The 21334-nt window shown below is 42.0% G+C and overlaps 1 protein-coding gene across 4 annotated transcripts in view; it reads left to right on the forward strand.

The window, feature by feature from the left end:
- The window catches only part of slc8a4b (solute carrier family 8 member 4b), an 88797-nt gene that overhangs the window by 48224 nt on the left and 19239 nt on the right, over window positions 1–21334 (forward strand). For all 4 annotated transcript variants that reach the window (XR_003296204.1, XM_026315896.1, XM_026315886.1 and 1 more), the window contains exons 5-11: window positions 72–299; window positions 415–828; window positions 3146–3256; window positions 3346–3498; window positions 4848–4944; window positions 5104–5295; window positions 5939–6131. Coding sequence is in view for 3 of the 4 variants with exons in the window: in XM_026315896.1 (XP_026171681.1) it covers window positions 72–299; window positions 415–828; window positions 3146–3256; window positions 3346–3498; window positions 4848–4944; window positions 5104–5295; window positions 5939–6131 (1388 nt within the window). In the remaining variant the exon portion in view is untranslated. The remainder of the gene's footprint in view (window positions 1–71; window positions 300–414; window positions 829–3145; window positions 3257–3345; window positions 3499–4847; window positions 4945–5103; window positions 5296–5938; window positions 6132–21334) is intronic.

Consider the following 21334-nt stretch of genomic DNA (forward strand, 5'->3'; position numbering starts at 1 on the left):
TGTAACACATTAGATTATCTGATCCTGAATGTAATGAGAACACAGTAATCTGATTTTCACCCCTCCTATAGGTGTGCGGCCACAATTTCGAGGCCGGCTCTCTGGGTCCTAGCACCATTGTGGGCAGTGCTGCCTTCAACATGTTCATCATCATCGCCCTGTGTGTCTATGTGGTTCCTGATGGGGAGACGCGCAAAATCAAACACCTTCGGGTGTTTTTCGTCACGGCGGCATGGAGTATCTTTGCCTACATCTGGCTCTACCTAATTCTGAGCGTCTTCTCGCCTGGAGAAGTGGAGGTGAGGATGGAAAGAAATTGAAGTGTGGAGAATTTGATTTAAAAAAAAAAGAAACACGGGATGCTGGGAAGGCAAGGAAGCGAAAAGTGTTAATCCTGTCTCCTCTCTTCTTCAGGTGTGGGAGGCAGTGCTGACCTTCCTCTGCTTTCCCCTCTGCGTGGTCCAGGCCTGGGTGGCCGACCGCCGCCTCCTCTTCTATAAGTACGTCCGCAAGCGTTACCGTGCCGACAAGAACCGCGGCATCATCATTGAGACTGAAGGAGGGGCAGACGGGGGAATAGGAGGCATGGATGTAGGAGGGGGAGGAGGGCTGGGTCTGGGTGGGTTCACCAAAATGGACATGCTGGAGCTGGATGGACAGATGGCATTGAACTGTCACAGCGGGATGGATGGTGGTATGATGGAAGAAGGAGGAGCGAAGGACGAAGAGGACGAGGCCAGGAGGGACATGGCAAGGACACTGAAGGAGCTGAAGCAGAGGCACCCGGACAAAGACATGGAGCAGCTGATAGAGATGGCTAATTATCAGGTTAGGAGGAATGGGCTGAAAAGTGCGCACACATAAACACACAAACAAATTATAGCTACTGTATGTAAGTTTGTCAGTTTATTAATACTCAGTATGTACAGCATTTTATTAGAAGTAGTTTGACATTTGGGGAAAAAACCCATTTTATTATTTGCTTTTTCTGCCAAGAGTAAAAATCAATAAATCCATAAATCAGTGATAGTAGCATGTTTAGCATGGAGCTAGGCCTGAGCAGTGATTCATTTAGTTTTTAGCATGAAAACCAGAAACTGGCTGTGCTCAATAATCAAAACTCTATAATTAACATTTGTGCGCTCAGTCTGTTGTTGTTGTGGTTTTATGTGAATCTGTGTGAAGAAAGGGCTATGGTTACACCACATATCTCCGTCTAAAGCCACACATTTTTATCTTTTCTGTTTGTGTAAAAGATTATAAAAATAATAAGTGTCAGTTTTTAAAAGTATGCTACCAATTTAGCTGGGCAGCTGAGGCAGCTGTAGCAGCACAAACTGTTAAGATGAGTCAGGTGAAGTGTGAGATCATAAAGTGTGAGTACACCTGTATGAATATACTTGGATGTTAGTGGCCAAGCAGCTGCTGAAGCATAAATGAAGCAGCTAAATTGCCTAAAATAGCACAGTGCACCATTTCTTTCGACTGGCTTTCTCTGGCTTCACTTCTCTTCTCTACTTTGCTCTGTAAAGTTTTGACTTAAAGCCTCCCAACTCATTTTCTGAGCTTTTCTACACCGAACACATTTAAACAGTAACACACACACACACACACACACACACACACACAGCTTCATGCGGCACATTTCATATGCAATTGCTGTCAGTGACATTGTGCTGGAGGTGACACTGTAACACTTTCAGGTGTGAACAAGGTGTCTGAGGTGAGAGCAGGTAGGACAGTTCCTGTAGGTGACACCACACAGCTGTTATACAAAATGTTCCAGAGCATCTTCCGTACTGATAAATAAATGAACCTTTCCACTGCCTTTACGGACAGCCAAACACAAAACCCACACCAAATATAAGACAAGTATGGAGAAGTTATGGAGTGGGTGTCTAATTCTCTAGCACAGAGAAGAATGTAGTTTTTCAGGACACTTCTCATGTAATGTTGTATGCTGACTAAACCACTAGTCTGCACAGAGGAAGGTGCCGATTGACTTGACTGACAACACTGTAAAATGCAACCTCTCTGCCGTCCAGGTCATTTTTTGCCCGGTAAGTTACAAGAGCATTAGATGTGTGAGCTGGGAGGTTGTACTGTAGCATGATGAAAGAATTTTAACTCAAGGTCCATTTTTTTTTTTTTTTTTTCATTGAGTTCATGCTATGAGAAGACTTTGAAACACTGTTCTAAACTTCAATTCTAGACCTTGAGATAAGATTTTTGGGTGCAGTTTAGTGTTGAAATTCGTTTATTGATATTTTAGGACTGTACTTCTAAATGTAGCTTTTGGTTAAATTTGGCATTTGTCATTGCATTACCCAGAGTCTGTTCTCATCCCTAGTGAATGAACAAAAGAAGCTGCTACTAGATGGTTGTCATTCACCTACTACTTTGTTGTGATATGTACCAAAGTAAATGTCAGAATGTAAACAAATGTTTATTTAATGAATAGTAATCAACAAGCTGGTACATTGATTCTTCAGTTTTATCTAGTACACACATTTCACTTGTTAATCCTGAACTGCAGAAGCTGTCCAAGCCTCCGCTGCTCTCCCTTTTTCTACTTCCCCTCTTCCTTCCCCTGCTGCCCCTCCAACTCGTTTTGTGGTCTTTGTTTTTTGGTAGAGAAAGAGAGAAGTAAAGGAGTTTGGCAGGCAAAGGTGCACTGGGCAACTCCCAGATGTTTGTTTGCATTCACACCTCCCTTCCCCAGCAGCTAGTCACTCAGCCTTGTGCTGTAAACAAGAATGACAGCTACCCTACAGATGAAACTCAGCTGCATAAATTAAGGTTCTTGTGGTCATAATGAATCACTGAACAAAAAATGAAATAGTGTTTTTTTTACTTAGTGGTCAGGGGATTTGGACTTTCGTGGTTAGGATTGTTTTTCATCACAAAATTTATATTGAAATCACTTAATATGGAATGATAAGGCTCATTAGATCTGAAGTTAGCAGCTAAAAGAACCACCTCCCTGTGGAGCCTTTGAAAGAATTTCTCGAGGGACTTTCAGTCTGCTTTAATGTAAAAGCTTTTCTAAACTTAAGACCATAAAAATGTGAAACAAACGTTTTACATGACCATGATAGATAAGAAAAAAAAGACACTGTTAATCAGTTCACTTTGTTTTTTTTAGGTCCTGATGCAGCAGCAGAAGAGCAGAGCGTTCTACCGTATCCAAGCAACCAGGATGATGATCGGAGCAGGCAACATCCTCAAGAAGCACGCTGCCGACCAGGCTCGCAAAGTGAGATACCCAACCCCATCTGCATTTAGCATGAAATTCAGAGTAGGAGGACACATTGCACCTGACGCTGTGTGTGTGTTTGTTTCCAGGTGGTGAGCAGCCATGAGACCCAGGCCCAGGAGGACGACCCCCACACCGTCAGGATAGAGTTTCAACCATCTTTGTACCAGTGTTTCGAAAACTGCGGCTCACTGAAACTAACCGTTGGCAGACATGGAGGAGACCCTGGAATTACTGTTAAGGTGTGTGTAGAATAAAAACAATAGACTTTAGATTGTTCAGAAAACAGGAATTAAAGTGAAGTAAATAAAGTGTGTGTGGACCAGGGAAAGCAGCCAACGAAAACTCAGAAAAGAAGCTGATACCAGAGGAAACAAATCTTCTCTCTGGACTGAACTCTTTCATATCTTTGGCACATTTCCTAGACTTAGTCTGATTTTACTGTTGATGTTCTCACCTCCAGAGGCTTTGAGCATGCTTGTTCTCTTTTTGTTTGGATGCTGGCGAAGGGATAGAAGTGGGTGATGAGAGGAGAATTGAGGAGAAGCGGGAGACACAATAGAAAACGCTTTTCAGATTTTTAGATTTCAGCTCAGGGTGCAACTCAAAGAAAACATATAAGCTTTTGCAAAGGTTCAGTGATCTGGGGCTTAGCGGAGGCCAGATACTCTGAAATAGAGGTTTTCTTCCAAGTCTCCCGCAGAGAGTCTGTCTCAGTGAAATGATATCTGATCTGCTCGTTATTACTAGTGGGGTTTTACAAAGCTGTGTTCTTCTCCTTGTGTACACATAGAGCTGTGACGCATGAGTGTTTTCTGTAGCAGCGTGCTGACGGCATGGCTGAAGGCTGATTTTGCCCTGTGGAAGAAATCTACACTGCTCTCTCACTCATTTGAACATACAGTGAAAATTTCAGCCCCAGCCAAACAATATTATTTACTAAATGTTATCAGGCCGCAGTATACAGCAGTCCCAGCAGTATCAGCTAGTTTAATGGAGACATTCAAAAATAAGTGTCACTTACACAGCTGTGTCACTTTCATACATTTCATGAAGAGCTAATAATAGATCCAAGTCATGAGAATGACACTGCAACACTAGAACCACCAACACTGACTCACTGATTCTGCTTTGCTTACAAACACAGATGAAATCAGTTTCACAGTGTACACCAAGAATCTGATACTGTTATCTGACTATAAAAGTAATGTATGTAAAGCTGTGTGTGGGATGGAAGGGGTTAATAAAGTGGGCAAATGGAGAGAGGACAAAGAGAAAGGAGAGGATACAGAGAAAGTTTTGTCATACTATCTTCAAAGTCTTATTATCGGACTGTATCTGACCAGAGGGTTCAGTTTAATGAAGCTGTTTTTCTGTTCTCTCTCACCCTCTGTTCTCATCTCTCCAAATGCCTCTCCTCTGTTTCTTTGCTGTCCTCTTTCTCCTCTTCTCTCTTCTCTCCCTTTGTGTTTATCTGCCCTTTTCATATCTGTTCACTCCTGTTTCATCTTTGACGGCTCTGCGCGCTCTCCCTCTCTCCCCTTCGTCTCACCCCCCTTCCCGTCTCTCTGTGTTCTTATACCCCCCCCAGGTGGATTATCGCACAGAGGACGGTACGGCAAACGCAGGTTCGGATTATGAGTTTGTGGAGGGAACGCTGCTGTTTAAGCCAGGAGAGACCCTTAAAGGTAAAAACAACAGTCACTGCAATAACTTATGACATATTTTCAAAACACATGTCATTGAGGCTGAGGCTCAAATATTAGAGGTTGCTGATACTGTAAAATTGAAAATTGGAATTGCACACAGGCTGACACCGTTAAGGCGACACACACTTCTTTTAACAGAGATCACAGTTGGAGTTATTGATGACGACATCTTTGAGGAAGATGAGTATTTCTACGTCCATCTCAGTAACCCTCGAGTGGTCGGCTATCCTGAGATCGGCACTGCCCCTCTGGATGCTAGTGCCACACCCAAAGCCGTGCTGGGGGACAACCACACGGCCACAGTCACCATCTACGATGACGATCACGCAGGTAGGAATACCTGATTCATTCTTTACTGTATCTAACAAGGTTTTTTGGTTAAAGTTTAACTGAGATGTGAGTACACAACTAAAAGCAAAGGAGACAAATGCACACAGCAGATGTAAAGAACCAGCTCTGTCAGTTTACGCTTCTTCATAATAAATACATTTTAAAGACATATGCATGGTTTTGCTATAGCTCGGATTTGAATCCAGGTGCTGTGCAACAGTACGTACTGCATGGAAATGCACAGAAAGAAAAGGTCCACCTGTTCACTGAGTCCTTATATATGGGGAGCACCGAGCACTTTTCCACAAAAGTGAACCAGCCAGACCTTATTATCTGAAATCTTCCAAACACAGAACTGTAATAAAAGGGCCAAGTCCCACTCCACTCAGTCGCCACACTCTCATTTACAGGACTTTGATAACATCCAAAGAGAATTAAAGTGTGGGAGGATCAGTGAGTGGGTGTTTACCTTGCCCATTATCTTTTATCGGGAGCCCGTGGGTGGCATTCTATTATCTTCTCCCTATGTACAGTATAGAGTACACCATGGAGAGCGAGTGAGTGAGTGCGTAGGTGTCATCAACCTCATCTTTCATGTCTTTCCACTGTTTCTGTCGTCTAATGTCTTTTCTTCTGTTCTCAGGTATCTTTACCTTTGAGAGTGCCAGTCAGAGGGTGAGCGAGAGCGTAGGTGTGATGGAGGTGAAGGTGCTCAGGACGTCAGGAGCCCGAGGCCTGGTAGCTGTTCCCTATCGAACTGTGGATGGCACGGCTAAAGGAGGGGAGGACTACGAACTAGCTGCTGGCAAGCTGGAGTTTCAGAACGATGAGACCATGTGAGTAATGGCCTGTTGTCAGTAACTGTTTGAATCCCTCCACAATGTCAGGGGATGTTGCACCTTCCCATTTCCAATACAAAGACTGAATACTTTCCAATATCTGAGTCAAGTCAGTCTGTGCTATAACTGAGCAGGACACGTCTCAACTGTCAGCGTCTTTCAGTACAAGCTGTTCGATACTTATTACACCCTCCCTCACTGTCAGGCTACTAGGATGGTTTTGTTATTGAAGCTGTCATTATGTTGTGGCAGTGGTGACCACTGTGAGACTCTCCGAAAATCCTGCTACATTTCTTACAGTTTCTCAGGAAGATGGGTTTTTTTTTTGTGTTGCCAAAATATGGAGGACGTATTTTTGGCCCATGAGTGACATCTTCTTCCGTCTCTGTTTTCTTTCTGTGTCATTGACTTCCATTCACAAATGGCATTGTAGGTCAATTGAGTGTTTAACATACATTCACAGTATAAATAGCTCTGTAAGATAGACACCAGTGTAATAACGCCACTCTTCAAGGTAGGCCATTCTGCATAAAAATGCCTGCACACACGTGTGCACACACATACACATTCACAAAATGGCTCTTGCGTCCTTGGGCGCATGCATTTTTAATATGCTGATGTTAGCAGTGTTAAATTGACCAATACATAAAGTGGTTGGGAAGGCAGTTTCCTCTGCTCCTCCTGGGGCCTATAAAACTTTGTATGTGTGTGTTTGTGTGTGTGGTCTTGTATGTCTATCTGTGTGAAGACCAATTTGAGCTTTAGCTGGAAGGAGTCAGGATATTCATGCAAAGTGAGGACACTTTGGCTGGTTCCTACTTCCTTAAGGTCCTGTTTGATTGACAGTGATGGAAATAGGGTTAGGGTTGGGGTTAGGCTTGAACAGTGATTAGTGCTTAAGTGTTGTGACATTGGGGGATAGTCAGTATATTTATGTCCAAGAGTATCATCACCGCAATGAAATTACCTCCACTGTGTTTGTGTGTGCTCCTGTGTGTGCTTGTGCTTGGAGGCAAATGTTGGCAAGGCCCTCCAAAAGCTAGTCATCTGTTGCTCGCCCTTAGGAAAAGACTAAGAAGATTCAGGATGTGTCTGAATGCGTGCGTGTGTGTGTGTTCGTGTGTGTGGATGTACTTTTACTCTTGTAAGAACCGATTTTAGTTTTAGTACGAGGTCATGTTTGGTCTTTAAATGGCTCTGGTTTAGACCTGACTTAATGGTTAAGATTACGTTTAGGTTAAAGTAAAGCACTGTGGTCAGAAAGTAAAGGTATGAGCTAATGGATCACTGAGGGTTCCCACAAAGAGTACAACAGTGTGTATATGTGTGCCAGAACCAGAATTTAGTTAATGGTTTAATGGACAAGAAACTGGCCATCTGACATGAGGCAGCCTCTAGGAGTGTCATTACAAGGGTAGACTGTGTGTGTGCATGTGTGTGCATGTGTGTGTGTGCGTGTGTGTGTGTGTGTGTGTGCGTGTGTGTGTGTGTGTGTGTGTGTGATGCACTATCAATAATATAATCACTGCTGCTGGTTAAAAGTGAGGTCAGGAAGGCATGTGGGGATGGGGGTGGGGGATAAGAGATATAGTGTAGGATCAAGGCTGCCCTCAGGTAGTGCCGTAATAGTCTGTAGCTGGTGTGTCAGTACAGGAAACTATATAAAAGCTGATGTGAGACTGCAGAAGATTAGATTTGCTGAAATTGAAACTTCTGTTAGTGGGTTGCAGCAAGAGGATTATAGAGATGTTTTACAGCCGGGAGATTGCAGCTTTGTGGGTCAAGAGTAAACAACAACAGTTTTCTCTTCATCTACTGTACGTGGGTCAGCAACTCAGGACTTGTATTTGTGAAGCATCTGGGAATCACTTTGGACACACCTTTTGATTAGGACACTACATTCACATTCAGCAAGCAGTACTAATGTAATTGGCCGTAAAAATGTGTGCAAAATGAGTTTTTCAAGTTGTTACACAAGAGATTCAGCAAATTTCACAGACTAACAGACACATTTGATGCTAGAAAAATGAAATAAAAGACACTGGGTGTATTGCAGGTTTATTTAACACATGGGAAGTTAAAATACTATTTTGTAAGAGGACAGAACATACTGCCTGTTCAGTTTTTTAACAACACTAATCTCCAAGTTCAATAGGATTTATTGTGCCACCAACTAGTCAGAAATTTCACTTCAAAACTGAACTATCCATGGAAATATTCCAACATCTAGACTAGTGAATGTGAATGTTGTTTGGCTGCAAGATATCTGCAGAAATGGTATAACCAAGGTTCAGTTTTAGAGGTGGATGAGAGGAATTTGATGATTCCCTGGTCCCTGTTCACGTCTCTCTTAATCCTTCATGCTCGGGCTCTTGAATCTTCTCTTTTCTTTTGTTAATGCTCATCTGAGCTTTCATCTTTTCAGGTTTCTCTCTGTGATATTTGCTTTTATACTTTCATGTAAGCAATGTATCCATTAGTCAGACCTACTGTACACATCCATTCAGTCAGTCCATTGATCTCTCTATTTATCATTCTTTTTTTATTATCTCTTACACTCACCCTCATCTACTCCTTAGGTCTATACTCTCTCATAATATCCCTCCCCTCTTTACTTTTCACGTCTGTTCTGCCATCTCATCTCCACTCCCTCCCTAACCCTCGCTCCTACGCATCATCGTCATTTGTGTCTTCCTGCCTTCTGTCTTTCACCTTGTGTTTAAACTGTCAAACTTTTCTTCTCCCCCTCACCTGACACCTTTTCATCTTCCTCCACTTTTTCTTTCTGACCTCCTCTCCACCCCACCCTCTCTCTTATTTAAGCCCATTTTCTCCATCCATCTCTGTCTAACCCTTTATTCAGGGGAAGAGGCTTTACTGCCAAGGCAATTTAGTTGAATCACAGCATAAGTCTATTCTCTCTTGTCCCTCTTACAGTATGACTTTCTTTACTTATGCATAATAGTTTAGTTTATGTAATTTTGTCTATTTTCCCCCCATTAAAACAGCTTCATATTAATGTGTAACATTCCTTATTTATTCAGTTTTTTGGAAACAGATCTTCTAAAAGCGTGTCAAAAGAGTAGAGTGGTAAAATGTGGACGGTTGTCTGGGAGAAGGGAGGATGGGGGTGAACAACGTGCTGCAGAAAATCCTTTTGAAAGGCTTTGGAGCTGAACTGACGAGAGGAGGAGGAAAGGGAGTGAAGAGAGAAGAGTGCAATTCCACATGCTCTAATTGTATTTAAAGGTACTTTACCAAGTTTCTTCTCAGCTGCTAGACGGTTTAATGAGACTCAAAATAATCTCACACTCCTTACTGCTCTTTGCCCCTCCTGTCATGTCTTGTTTCGCAACAATGAAATCCTCATAATAGAAGGTGTGCAATGTATTTAGCATCTTCTTCAGCACTATGGACAGCTCACACCGTGTGTGTCTGTGCACACGTCTTTCTATGATTGTCTGAACATGTTTATTCTCATCCTTGTGAGGACTTTTTTTTTTTTTTTTTTGAGGACTTGGTTTTAGGGTTAGGGTCAAAGGAAAGCTTAAGGCCAATGAACTGTCTTCACAACTACTGTGTGTGTGTGTGTGTGTGTGTGTGTGTCTGTGTGTGTGTGTGTGTGTGTGTCTGATCTCCAGAGTCCAGGCTCAGAGAGGGGGGGGGGGTGTTGGTGTATTTTTGATTCATATACTGTAAATACTCGCAGCATTGGTGCTTTAACTAAGACCCTTATTTTGTTAATCTATTTCTTGTTAATCCCCAGCGGTATGTCTTTAATTTCACATACTCTCCTAAAGTGCATCGTCCTATTTAAGACTGTCTGGTGCTCCACCCAGGTCGTTCAAGTCAAGGGGAAAATAGTGCATCAATGCCAAAATGAGAATGAAAATTGGTTTGTAAACGTTTTAAAGCAAGGATAACAGTGGAAATAAATTCCCACAAAGAGCATAATGTTTCATATTCAGTCTTTAACTACACATTTCTCTCTACACAGTAGAGAGAAAAGGGCAAGAGTGAGGAATGTAGCGTGAAGGATAAGGAGGAGAATATGTCTGTGTTTCATGACTTAATTATGAAGCAAGGGCAGCAGAGAGACAGTGGAGAGTGGGAGTAAATGAATGTCTATATGTGTGCCAGTACATTAATGTCAATATATTATTTTCTCCATTGAAATCATGTTTTTTCAGTGTCACTCTGGAATCACACATAATGTACATACATCTAAACACACACACATCACTGTGAAGCTATATTTACTCACTGTCTGGACTCCCATTATGAACTGCAGAGAATAATGAATTCTCTCTCTGTTCAGCCAATTAATTTTTCTTTTATGTATCCTTCTCCAGTTCACCAGTGGGTTCTAAAAGCCTCTCTGTCTCTCACACTATCTGTCTGCAGCTCTATCTTCCTCGTGTTTTTGTTAATCAGAGGGCATGTGTGTGCTGAAGTCAGATCCAAAGTGAACAGCGTGAATGTGTGTAAGAAAGAGACATAAGCACAGCAGGGTCATTTTATTCTTAGCCTTCCTCTGACCTGCAGCTCAGCACAGTCACAGCCAAGGCACAGAGAGCAGCGTGTGTGTGTGCGTTTGTGCGTGTGGGTGTGTGCGTGTGTGTGTGTGTGTGTGTGTGCGTGCGTGTGTGCGTGTGTGTGTGTGTGCTCATTATAAATTTCAAACAGGTGTCGCCACCAAACTGTTCAGCTCCCTACCCTTGTGTGTGTGTGTGTGTGTGTGTGTGTGTGTGTGTGTGTGTGTCAGGAATTTCTTAAAGGAGGACAAAAAGTTTCAATACATCAACCTGCCATATGTTTAAAGTCTAAATACGTTGCTTTAAGATACAGTTTCATACTTTCATGCAGCTGATATGAAAGCAACATTTTGTTTGCTAGCCCTTTAGATATTGGTGCCTCCCAGTCAAGTCAGTTTGCAATGATTACAGGACCAGACTTAATATTGAAATGTGCTCACAGAGATGTGAGATGTGCTCTTAGTAACTACAAACATTTTATTGTGCTAAAAGATTGAGACTGCATTTTAATTACCCCTGTATATTCAATTGCTGTGCATTCTCATGTTTTCCCAAAGCCTGACTTTACACTGATGTCACACAAATTAAAGACAATTTCCTAGACTGAGAAAACATTACAACTATAAAACCTCAATTGATTGAACAGAGTAGAGTGGAGAGAGCTCAGTGCATGATGGGGGAGTCCTCAGGCAGTCTTGGCCTATAGCAGCATAACTAAGGGATGTTTCAGGGTTTAAGTTAAGTTTAACCTTATAGGTACAGAGGGTGTCTGCCTCCTGAACCCAGACTGGGAGCTGGTTCCACAGGAGAGGAGCTTGATAGCTAAAGGCTCTACCTCCCATTCTGCTTTTGGAAACTCTGGGAACTTCAAGTAGACCTGCACTCTGAGAGCGAAGTGGTCTATTGGGATAATATGGTACTATGAGGTCGTTAAGGTATGAAGGAGCTTGATCATGAAGGATTTGTATGTGGGGAGAAGGATTTTAAATTCTATTGTGGATTTTACATGGAGCCATATGAAGAGAAGCTAATATAGGAGAAATATGATCTCTCTTGCTAGTTTCTGTCAGGACTCTTCCTGCAGCATTCTGGATTAACTGGAGGGAGGAGGGAGGATGCTCCTAATTTTTGGCAATATTGTGCAAGTGAAAGAAGTTTTATGTGTGAATTAAAGGACATATCCTAGTCAAAAATAAAAATTTCCACAGTAGTGCTGGAGGCCAGGGCTAAACCAGGAAAGCTATTCCTCATGTTTTTAGGCCCAGAGAGAATAACTTCTGAACCAACGTGCCTTGAAGTCTAGCTAAGTCATCCCTTTTAAACTAGGAGTTGCTGGTGAAACTAGGCTGTATGGGAATTGGAGCTTAAGTGAGTACAGTACAGTGCAAACAGTGACTCACTCACAGTGCTACACTCAGGGTTCCAACTAAAATTGGAGATGTAGTTACCTTTTAATGAGTCCATGGCCTCAAGGTGCCAAGATAAGAGTGGACAACTCCTGGCGGGGGTGGGGTCCACAATCGTTATCGGTGCAAGCAACAAAATGATTCAACTGGCATCTTTCCACTGATGGAGAATAATCAGGTTTTTGCTTTCTAATGGGATCATAGAGCTCAGTGAAGCCTCCCCTGAAGTGTATAAGCTGAATTACCACTTTACAATATTGACTTTTATCTACTTGTAATCCCAGCATCCTGCCATGTTGTGTTGTGTTAATGAAGCCCAAACACAACTTCTTAGTGTTTCTGACAAAGCTGTCAGAAGGGCTGTGATCATACATTAGCTGCTGGTGAAGGAGAAGTCAGCTTGTAAGTTTGAAACAACACATTCTCCCCTTGGCGAGATGTTTTTTTGGAATTAAGAGAGAGGCTGAGGAAATACGAGAAAAGCGAGCGCGTGAGCCCGTGTGTTTGTGTGTTTACGTATGTGTGGGTGGGTGTGTGCGCGCGCGTCACAGTGCTTGTTGAGTGTTTGATATTTGCAACCTGTTTCTCCGTCTGTCACCAAAGTAGGGTGACTAACCCAAAGCTGTTCCTAAAATAAAACATCCTTTGAACTCCAAATCCCCGAGAGCTCTGCGCTGCGTGTGTGCGCGCAGTGTGGAAAGTGTGTGCATTCAAGTGTGGGTCTCTCTGCGCACATACATACATACGGATGCATTCATGTCTGTGTGCTCGCTTGCTGCTGCAGGTGCATGCATGTGTGTCAACAGCTCATTATATTTCCACAGTCATGTTTGTTGCTCACCTAATGGGAGTCACATCACGTCTTCCTCTTCCCCCTGCACACATACTGTACACTCTCATACACAATTTAGCATTCTTCAGACAATCAGTATGTCTGCACATTGTGCCCTTCCTGCTTATCAGTGCGCTGCTTAATAAACTGTTTATCATATGGAGATTAAACCGGTGTCAGACAGCAGCTTAGATTTTATTCTTCAATGTCAGAGTGTTGAAAGTCTGAGCATGTGTTGTTTACTAGATTGGCTGAGCAGACACCAGAATAAAGCAGCCTGAGTGCTGTGCATCACAGGTAATGGTACAATTAACCAATCAAGGAGTAGAAAAACACATTATTTCAAGAATGTTGGCGTAAATTTCCCACATTAAAGCTGTCACAGCGTGTTTGTCACAAACACAGCATGTATTCTGGTTGGTTAGTGTGCACGCTGCTGCCTGCTGGGCAAATGTATGCCCTGAGCTGATAACAGAAAATATCCCCTGAAAACCCAGGAACAGCCTCTGATCATATACTGGACCAGTCAAACAATTCTGAGGTCTTGCTGTTGTTTTCTGTGTTTTACTTTAAAGTATAACCTTACAAACATGATTGCAGTGTGTTGGTAACCTTGTCAAAGCATTTACAGTGTATGCAACGAGTTGGACGTAAATTTGATAGTGACTGGATTTCTGTTTTCTGTCACCTTAATGAGGACAATTGTAAATTAACATGAAAATGTTGATTAATGTATCGTATCAGTAGAGTCTCTTTTTCACAAATACCACAGAGAACTCCATCATTAAAACCAGCTTATTATAATTTTGCAGTATTTAGTCAGGCTTTAGTTGTATATTGTCCTGCATATATACTGTACAGTATACGGTGTAATACTGCACAAAATGACTCCGCGTCTTTGTGACAGTTGCAAGGCAGGTATTTGTAGTTTTTTCATGATAATTTCCACACTTTTCCACACAGTTGCATTTTTCCCTCTGTCTTCTCCCTTCTCTTCTACAGAGCCCACATCCTTTCAGGTTCAAAAAGCCGCCTGAAAGTAGGCAGATAAACGCTTTCACCCCCCCCCCCCCCTGTGTCTCTGCCTCCCTACATTTCCCCCATCTTACTGCTGAAAAACGTCAGGATTCCTGCGTCTGTGTAAGGATGACAGGGTTTTCTTTTTTTTCCTCCTTCTCCCTGTTTGTTGCCTTAGTAACTTTTGATCCCTCCCATTGTAAGCACAACAAAGAGGAGACAGTAAGAGACAGAAATGTTGAAAAGAAAGAAAGATCATGAATAAAAGGGGGGAATTATGGGAGTAGAAAAGCAACTTTGTTGTGTTTTGATTTGTCATTTTCTTCCAAGGGTTTGTTTTTTGGCTGTCATGTGTCTGGACTGAAAGCTTAAATACTGAGAGGAGAATGATTGCTCCCCCTATTATTTCTCTCCTCCCAGTGATTTCATTTCTTATTCCTCTTCCCTCGCATTTATTCACAGATTCTACGCATCGACCAGTGTGAGAGTGTGGGACATACACATCTATTGTTGGTTCTTTAATTAGTAAAGGAAAACATTAATTGGCCAAATGGATTATGAAGATTAAAGAGCAAATCATATTTCAGCATAGTCATGGTCTGCAAGGGAGGCAGGGACAAAGACGAAGGGCAGAAAAAGATAAAAAGAGCCTGGATGATAAAGAACAAAGAACAGAACAGTCAAAGAACAAAAACAAAGACACACAGGAGAAATACAAAGCCATCCTCTATTGGTCTTTTTCATTTTGCACTTATACGCTCCCTCTTCTCCTCTTTTTTTTCCTACCTCTTCTTCCTCCTCGTTGACTCTTTTTCTATACAACCCCGCCACCCTTTTTCTCTTCATCTGCTCTTATGTCAGCAGTCAAAGTTAAGTAGCTTAAGTCAACATTTTTAACAACTTGCCGAGCTTTTCCTGTGTGTGTTTGGAAGAGTTTCTCTGTGTGTGTGCATTATGTTCCTGCTGTGGCAGCCGTCGTCTGTCGTTTGCCTATTGACATTTTTATCCATAAGACCATACGTCGACTGACAGCACCTCACACAGCCACAGAGCACGTCTGGCTTCCTCTAAACACAGTTTTAACCCATTTTTCATCCCCTGCCTCTGGTGCCTCACTCTCTTTCTCTCTCTCTCTCTCTCTCTCTCTCTCTCTCTCTGCCTCCCTCCCAGTGTCTTTGTCTCGCACGGCTGCTGCTTAACAATAGAAACATGTATTGATCTGTGGGCCTATGACAGTAAAAGTTGCAGTCAAGGATTTTACAGTGGTGGTTAAGGCAGGTAGATTGTTAGAGGGCTGATGTTGCAGTGATAAAATAGCAGAACAGCTTACAGCAGCTTTGGCTTTGAAGTGCTAATCCTGCCACCTCTGTCTGTTTCTGGCTGTCTGCTCTCCCCCGTTGTTGTTTCCTCTTTCTTATACAGTTCTGCCATTTAGCATCCCTGTAACTCTTTACTTTTCTTCCTCTTCCACTTTCTTTTTGTTTTTTTTTTTTTTGCCCTGCACCTTCCCCTCAGGCTGTTTTTTTTTTTTTTTTTTTTAAAGCCCTGCAGTCCCAGCAATTTTCTTTGCCAAGCACAGACACACTCACACAAACACACCCCTCGGTCAGTCCTGTGCCCACACATAAAAGCACATGCACACCCTGACGAATGCCTGTGATCAGACCCCTGGAGACTGCACACACCCTGTAATCATGGCTTGGAGACCTACCGTGAGCTTCCGCAACAGGCTGCCAGTCTGCTGCCCTTCCATGCCCATGATTGGAGCCTCAATCCACTGTACCACCCTCTACTCCCTGCTCCCCATCAGCTCAGGGCCTCCCCCCTCCACGATGAAACCACATTAAAGGGCTCAGCGCTGGGTTCACTGACCAACAAGGCCAGGGTACAAGCTCCAGGGTGGGTTAGCCGTTTGTTTAATTTGACTGCAAGCTTGTTCACGGTTTTAAATTCTTTCTCAGCAGAGTGACTAGCTGCTGCATGTATGTCAGAGGTTAGACTTCCACATGGAAGCCTCTTAGAAATTCATTAAATTAATTTTACTATGCTGAGATTGCTCCTAGAAACAAATTAGGTAGGTTTGCAAAGCCCTGTAGCCTCTGCTACACACTAATGCTCTTGTTTTTGTAAAGACCCATAAATCCAGCGTTTGTGTTGTTTCATAGATGAAGATAAACATATGTTGAAGTCTTTTTTAATTAGTTCTTCACTCCTGACACCATCTGATGAAGGGCACCCTGCATCTGCTCGGTGCCTCCAATGAATTTAGCAGGTACATATTTTAATATCCAGTGCAAAGGCCAATAAGAAACTGCTTTTCCCCTTTTTAAAATGTCCAAAATTTTGTTTTTTTGTTTCCCAGTTCATAAACACTGTTATAAAATTTTTTGAGTCACATGACTCATATACTGTAATCTGATTGGACAGGGGTGTCATTCTGTGCTTAATTCCTCTATCTTGCCTAGTAGTCTCGTTTGTGCTTCTTACATTTTTGGTGCTAATTAATATTTCACAATTTAATATTTTAATGCATATAAGATTCAAATCATATGAATTTTTTATTAGTTTAATTTTTCCCTTTTTCTTTCTTCTGTACTTCTGAACATTTGAACTGTTTTATTTACACATTTAACTTCAATTCAGACTTTTGGCAAGTAAAGTCTGTTTGCTGTTTCTTCTTCCTATGCAACTTTGCTGACATGCTGTTTGCATTACCTCACACTGCCCAATAATTTATCCTCAGATTGGGCAGAGGGCATTATTAAATTCGATTAGAGCAGTGACCTTTTGTTTGTCGCAGACTGCTGGGATTGTAATATCATTCTAATGAAGTAAAATGCACTCTGCAGTATACGAGAGAAACACTGGTCAGGTTTTACAGCAAATAAGAGGAATATTCAGATTGCAGAAAGAGGCAATTGCCCCTTAATGTAAAGCAAACACATGGCAAAGGCTTGAATAAGACTTTTAAGGATTAGAATTTGAGGACCAAAGGGTTTTATGGGCTTTTAGTTTAAATGAAAATTTTCTTGCATCTTGTCTCTTAACAGCTCATTGCTGACTCTAGGTGATGAAAATAAGTGTTACCAAGAGTTGATACTGATATTGATATAAGTGTTTATTGGTTATGTCACAATTTGTTTCTAGTGATATTATCAGTTATAAAGTCATGCTGCTACTATCAGATATACTGTAGATGTGCAGGGCATTTCAAACCTGTGGCCTGTATTGAGAAACTTGGTTCTGACATGATGGATCCCTGCTGCTGTGGAAGATGAGCCAGTTCCTGACTGCACTAGCTCAGGGTGATCTGGTACCACCAACAGATTCACACACACATCACACACATATACACACACAGTGATGTCAGGGTGATTAAATCACTAATGGCTTGCGGAGGAAACAATGTGACTCAACTCCCATCTCTCACCCTCCCTCCTCAGGACTCTTTCCAATACAGTTCTTCTTCTTCTTCTCTCCATCTGACTTCATTTAAGTCTTTGTCATCATCGTTCCACTTACCCATGGTCTCTTTCTCTCCTATAGTTCTTTCTTCTTTTTTCTTTCTAACTCTCTTCCTCTCCTGCTTAATGTTCTACCCCAATCTGCCCCTTTTTCCTCACCAGTCATCAATCTATCACTCAGCTTTCTCTCTCTATTTCTTATAGCCCTCCACCTTAGTGCGATCCATCTTCCCAGCCTGTCATCTCTTAACTTTTATTCTTCCTATCACAGATATCTTTTCTGTCTCCGGCTTCATTTTACAGGATGATATATCATCTCACACGTCTTATCATTCAGCCATCCGTTCCTTCTCACCTCTTCTGCTCTCTGTTTTTGCTGCGTCGCCTGATTGTTTGCCTTCCATCTTTGCCGCCGTTCACTCTATTATCGCTCTCCTGCCTCCTCCTCCAGCGCTTTAAATTCTTTATGGGTGCTCCTTTTTCTTATGTGGATTTTCGTGCGTGAATGTTAGTTGAAGTTGGAACAGTGAGTGTTTGTGAGAGGGATTAAGAGTGTTTGGCCTGTGCTTTTAAAAGGTCACTCCTTTTATAAGCAGTTATTAGTCTGCCCCGCGGCCTGTGATTATTTATTTTTTCAGCGTACTATAAACACAGTGGCAGTAAAGCCTGGTGTAGAGGCGACTTTGAGTTTTAATGGTCAGTAAATAGAAATAGGGGGGAGAATAGCAGGTGAAGGGTAAACAGGAGAGAGAGATATACGCCTGTGAAGGAGAGAGAAAAACATGAGCAAATAGAAAGAAGACTAGACACTAGACCTTTACCTTGAACCCACAGTCCACTTGAACTTTTCCTTCAAAATAAGTGTTGTGATATTGAAAGGACATCCCTTAGAACTAATAAAATCTAGTTCATACCAGAGTTATCTGCTGTATTTTATTATGTTGGTCTTAAGTATTAATGCATCTAGAGGTGTTTGGAATCATTGTAAGCAATTCTTACATTATGAACTAATGCAGCTGGGAAATTGCCAATTACACTGACTTTTAGAGTTTACCCACTGAATATTATTTAATCTCTTGATGCACAGTAATATTATTTGTGGCACATTGACATTCCTCACTCTAATTCCCCCTGATGGCCAACAGTAAAAACCTCTCGCCTCCTCCATGTTATAAACACAGTTGTGCGGGTTTTGTGAGTGATAGATAAAAGACAGATAGATGAATGAAGGGGACACAGGAGGAGAGTCAGGGTGTCAGAAGTGGATGAATAGGTTCAGTGGCTGGCAGTAAATGGGAATGCAGAAAAGAGCGAGAAAGAGAAAGACGAATGGGCACAGGAGGAGAGCGAGACAGAAAGACACACAGAGACCCAGTCAGGGGGAATGAAAGACAGATGAATCGCTGGGAAAGAAGGCAAGAGGGAAAGGAAAGGGCAGGTGGAGGTGGGTTGAGACAGTACAGACACAAATGATGGCTAGAGGAGGTGAGGTAAAACAGGACAGGAAGAAGAGAGGAGGGAACGATGGATGTCACATTTGGTAAGGCCAGCTGTTGGCGCCAGGGCTGATGGACAGAGAGATGGGAGGTGAAAGAAAGAGAGTTAAGGAGATTATGGGGAAAGAAAAAGAAGAATGGTAATTCTTCCTGTGCCAGCGGCAGAGAATTAGGATGTGTATGTGTGTGAGTGAGAGCTTTTGGCACTTGGCCTCAGGAAGCTTTGCAGTGTTTGGCACAGTGATACAGTATATTTCACACTGCTTAAAGACCCACACCTTCAGCTGCCAATGCCAGTCAATCAAAGCAAAGTGTCATTTCACACAAAGCACATTGTCTGCAGGATGTTTCTGAGAGCCACTGCTAACTATATTTACTCTTAGCAGCAGTCAGTCATTACAAACTTCTGCTGTGCGGCCAAATATTCTCAAAACCCCTATGAGCTGTATTGTAAATTTAATCACAACTGGATTGTCGTCTGGGCAAAGTGGATAACTGGTCCATGACTGAAACTTAAAAGGCCTATGGTGTGTCACGGGGTTTAGGCAAATTAAAAATGTGTTTCATCACTGAGTAGGAGATAACAGCTGAAAAACTGTATGTTCCTTTCTAACACAGGTAAATTCCCTTTTCTCCACCTGTTATTAGTTGGTTTAGATGTAAAGATCCATCTAAATATCAAGCATGTGTGCAATTAAATTGGCACAGTTTCACCGTAACACCTATGTGGACTATGTATTAACTGATGCACAGGATGTTTAGTATATGTGCATGTGTGAAATGTATGATATAAACATAATGTAATCTTTGCTTATTTCAGTCAGACATTGTGTAGTATCAACGAGAAGGATGGAGAGGATACAGTAAATGAGACTGTGGATTTTTCCTTTGTGTTATTAGTGTTCATCAAACAGACCCCAACTCAACCAGAACATAAATATATGATGAGCTATGTTACAACATACATGAGAACAGACAAATGAGAGAGGGAGGTCATAGAACATGGGATGTGAACAATGAGAAAAGAGGACGAGTGCCTGACACTTGTTCATTTCTTTGTCTTCAATGCTGCTTATTTTTCATAATTTTCCCACCCAAGATAAAAATGAAAGAAACATAAGGAGGTGTTCAAATGAAGTAATGTGTGTGTGTCTCTTATTTTTTGTTCTGTCTGTCTGTCTAACCTCTTAAACCAATTATTTTGATGTAAAATCTTTTCCCCAACTTAGATTTTCATCACTTTGGTTTTAGTTTCTCAGTCTGTTGGCCTCTACTGAATCCTCCTGCTTACAATCAATGGCTTGTTTCTTCGCTTCTGTTTATTTCCTTCCTCTTTGCCTCAATTTTCCTTTTTGTTATTTCTCTCCCGTCATTCTCTTCCTGTCCATCCTCATTTGCATCCATCTTTGTGTGCATCCCTGCACTGATGCTGATGTATAATTAAAAGCATTTGTGGGAGGGGAAAGATCAGAACTGGCTGTCAAAACCTTTAAACATGTTCTGCAACTCAACAACAACAACTTTGGAAGGACAAGGGGGGCTGTTATGTTGGTCACCACCAATGTACCAACAGTTTCTAATTGTAACACTGTCAAGCCACCGAGTCTGGCATTGATGGTTAATTTTGATGCACTTACCAGACGTCAAAAAGAGATCTTATTGTTACATCATAAAAGTCCACATTGCAAGTGGAAGTGATACACTGGCTGTAAAAATCTGTAGAGTGTCTTAGATTTTAAAACAACATGTTGTTTTTCTCTCCTGATGGACTAAACGCAGTGCGGCCTTAAGTAAATGAGTAATGATTGTACTAACAAGGTTGTCGCTGCTGAGATGTAGCTTCCTTCCTCCATCCTCATACTGGAGTGTTTTTCCAGGACTAAGATGTACCCGGATCTTTACTTGAAGATGCAAAATGGCGGGCAACACAAGCTCTTACATAAACTATTACATAAAGTCAAAGTGTTTGGTCGAGCCCCTGACCCATGATAAACAAGCCAAATAAAAAAAAAAAAAACCTCTCAGCTGACTCACAGATTCATGTGCTCTCTAGAGATCGGGCTCTTCCGTTCAGAGACAAACTGGTTCCCCTGCAACCCAAACCCCCTTCACACTGTCAGACCAGGACCCTGATACCTTCTTGCCTCACTTTCTTAACGGACACAAAATTACACAGAGGAGGGCAAGCTGCAATGTAAAAATGGGATGAGTCTGGGTGTGTTTCATATGATGGAGCCTCAAATCTTCAGCCACAGTAAGTTGTTAGTCCATCAGCTTTTTTTTTTTTTTTTCAGTATCCAAAAGGTGTTAATGAAGTGTGAATTCTGTTTTCTGCAGTTTAATCACATGTACAAGCATCAGTGCACAGGCTCTTCAAACCCTTCCCCTCATTTTTGGTCATGCTGCATATTTCCTTTCAATGTTAATGTCTTTTCTTCTCTACCACCGTC

This window comes from Mastacembelus armatus, chromosome 18, assembly GCF_900324485.2.
Source record: "Mastacembelus armatus chromosome 18, fMasArm1.2, whole genome shotgun sequence".
Taxonomy (NCBI): domain Eukaryota; kingdom Metazoa; phylum Chordata; class Actinopteri; order Synbranchiformes; family Mastacembelidae; genus Mastacembelus; species Mastacembelus armatus.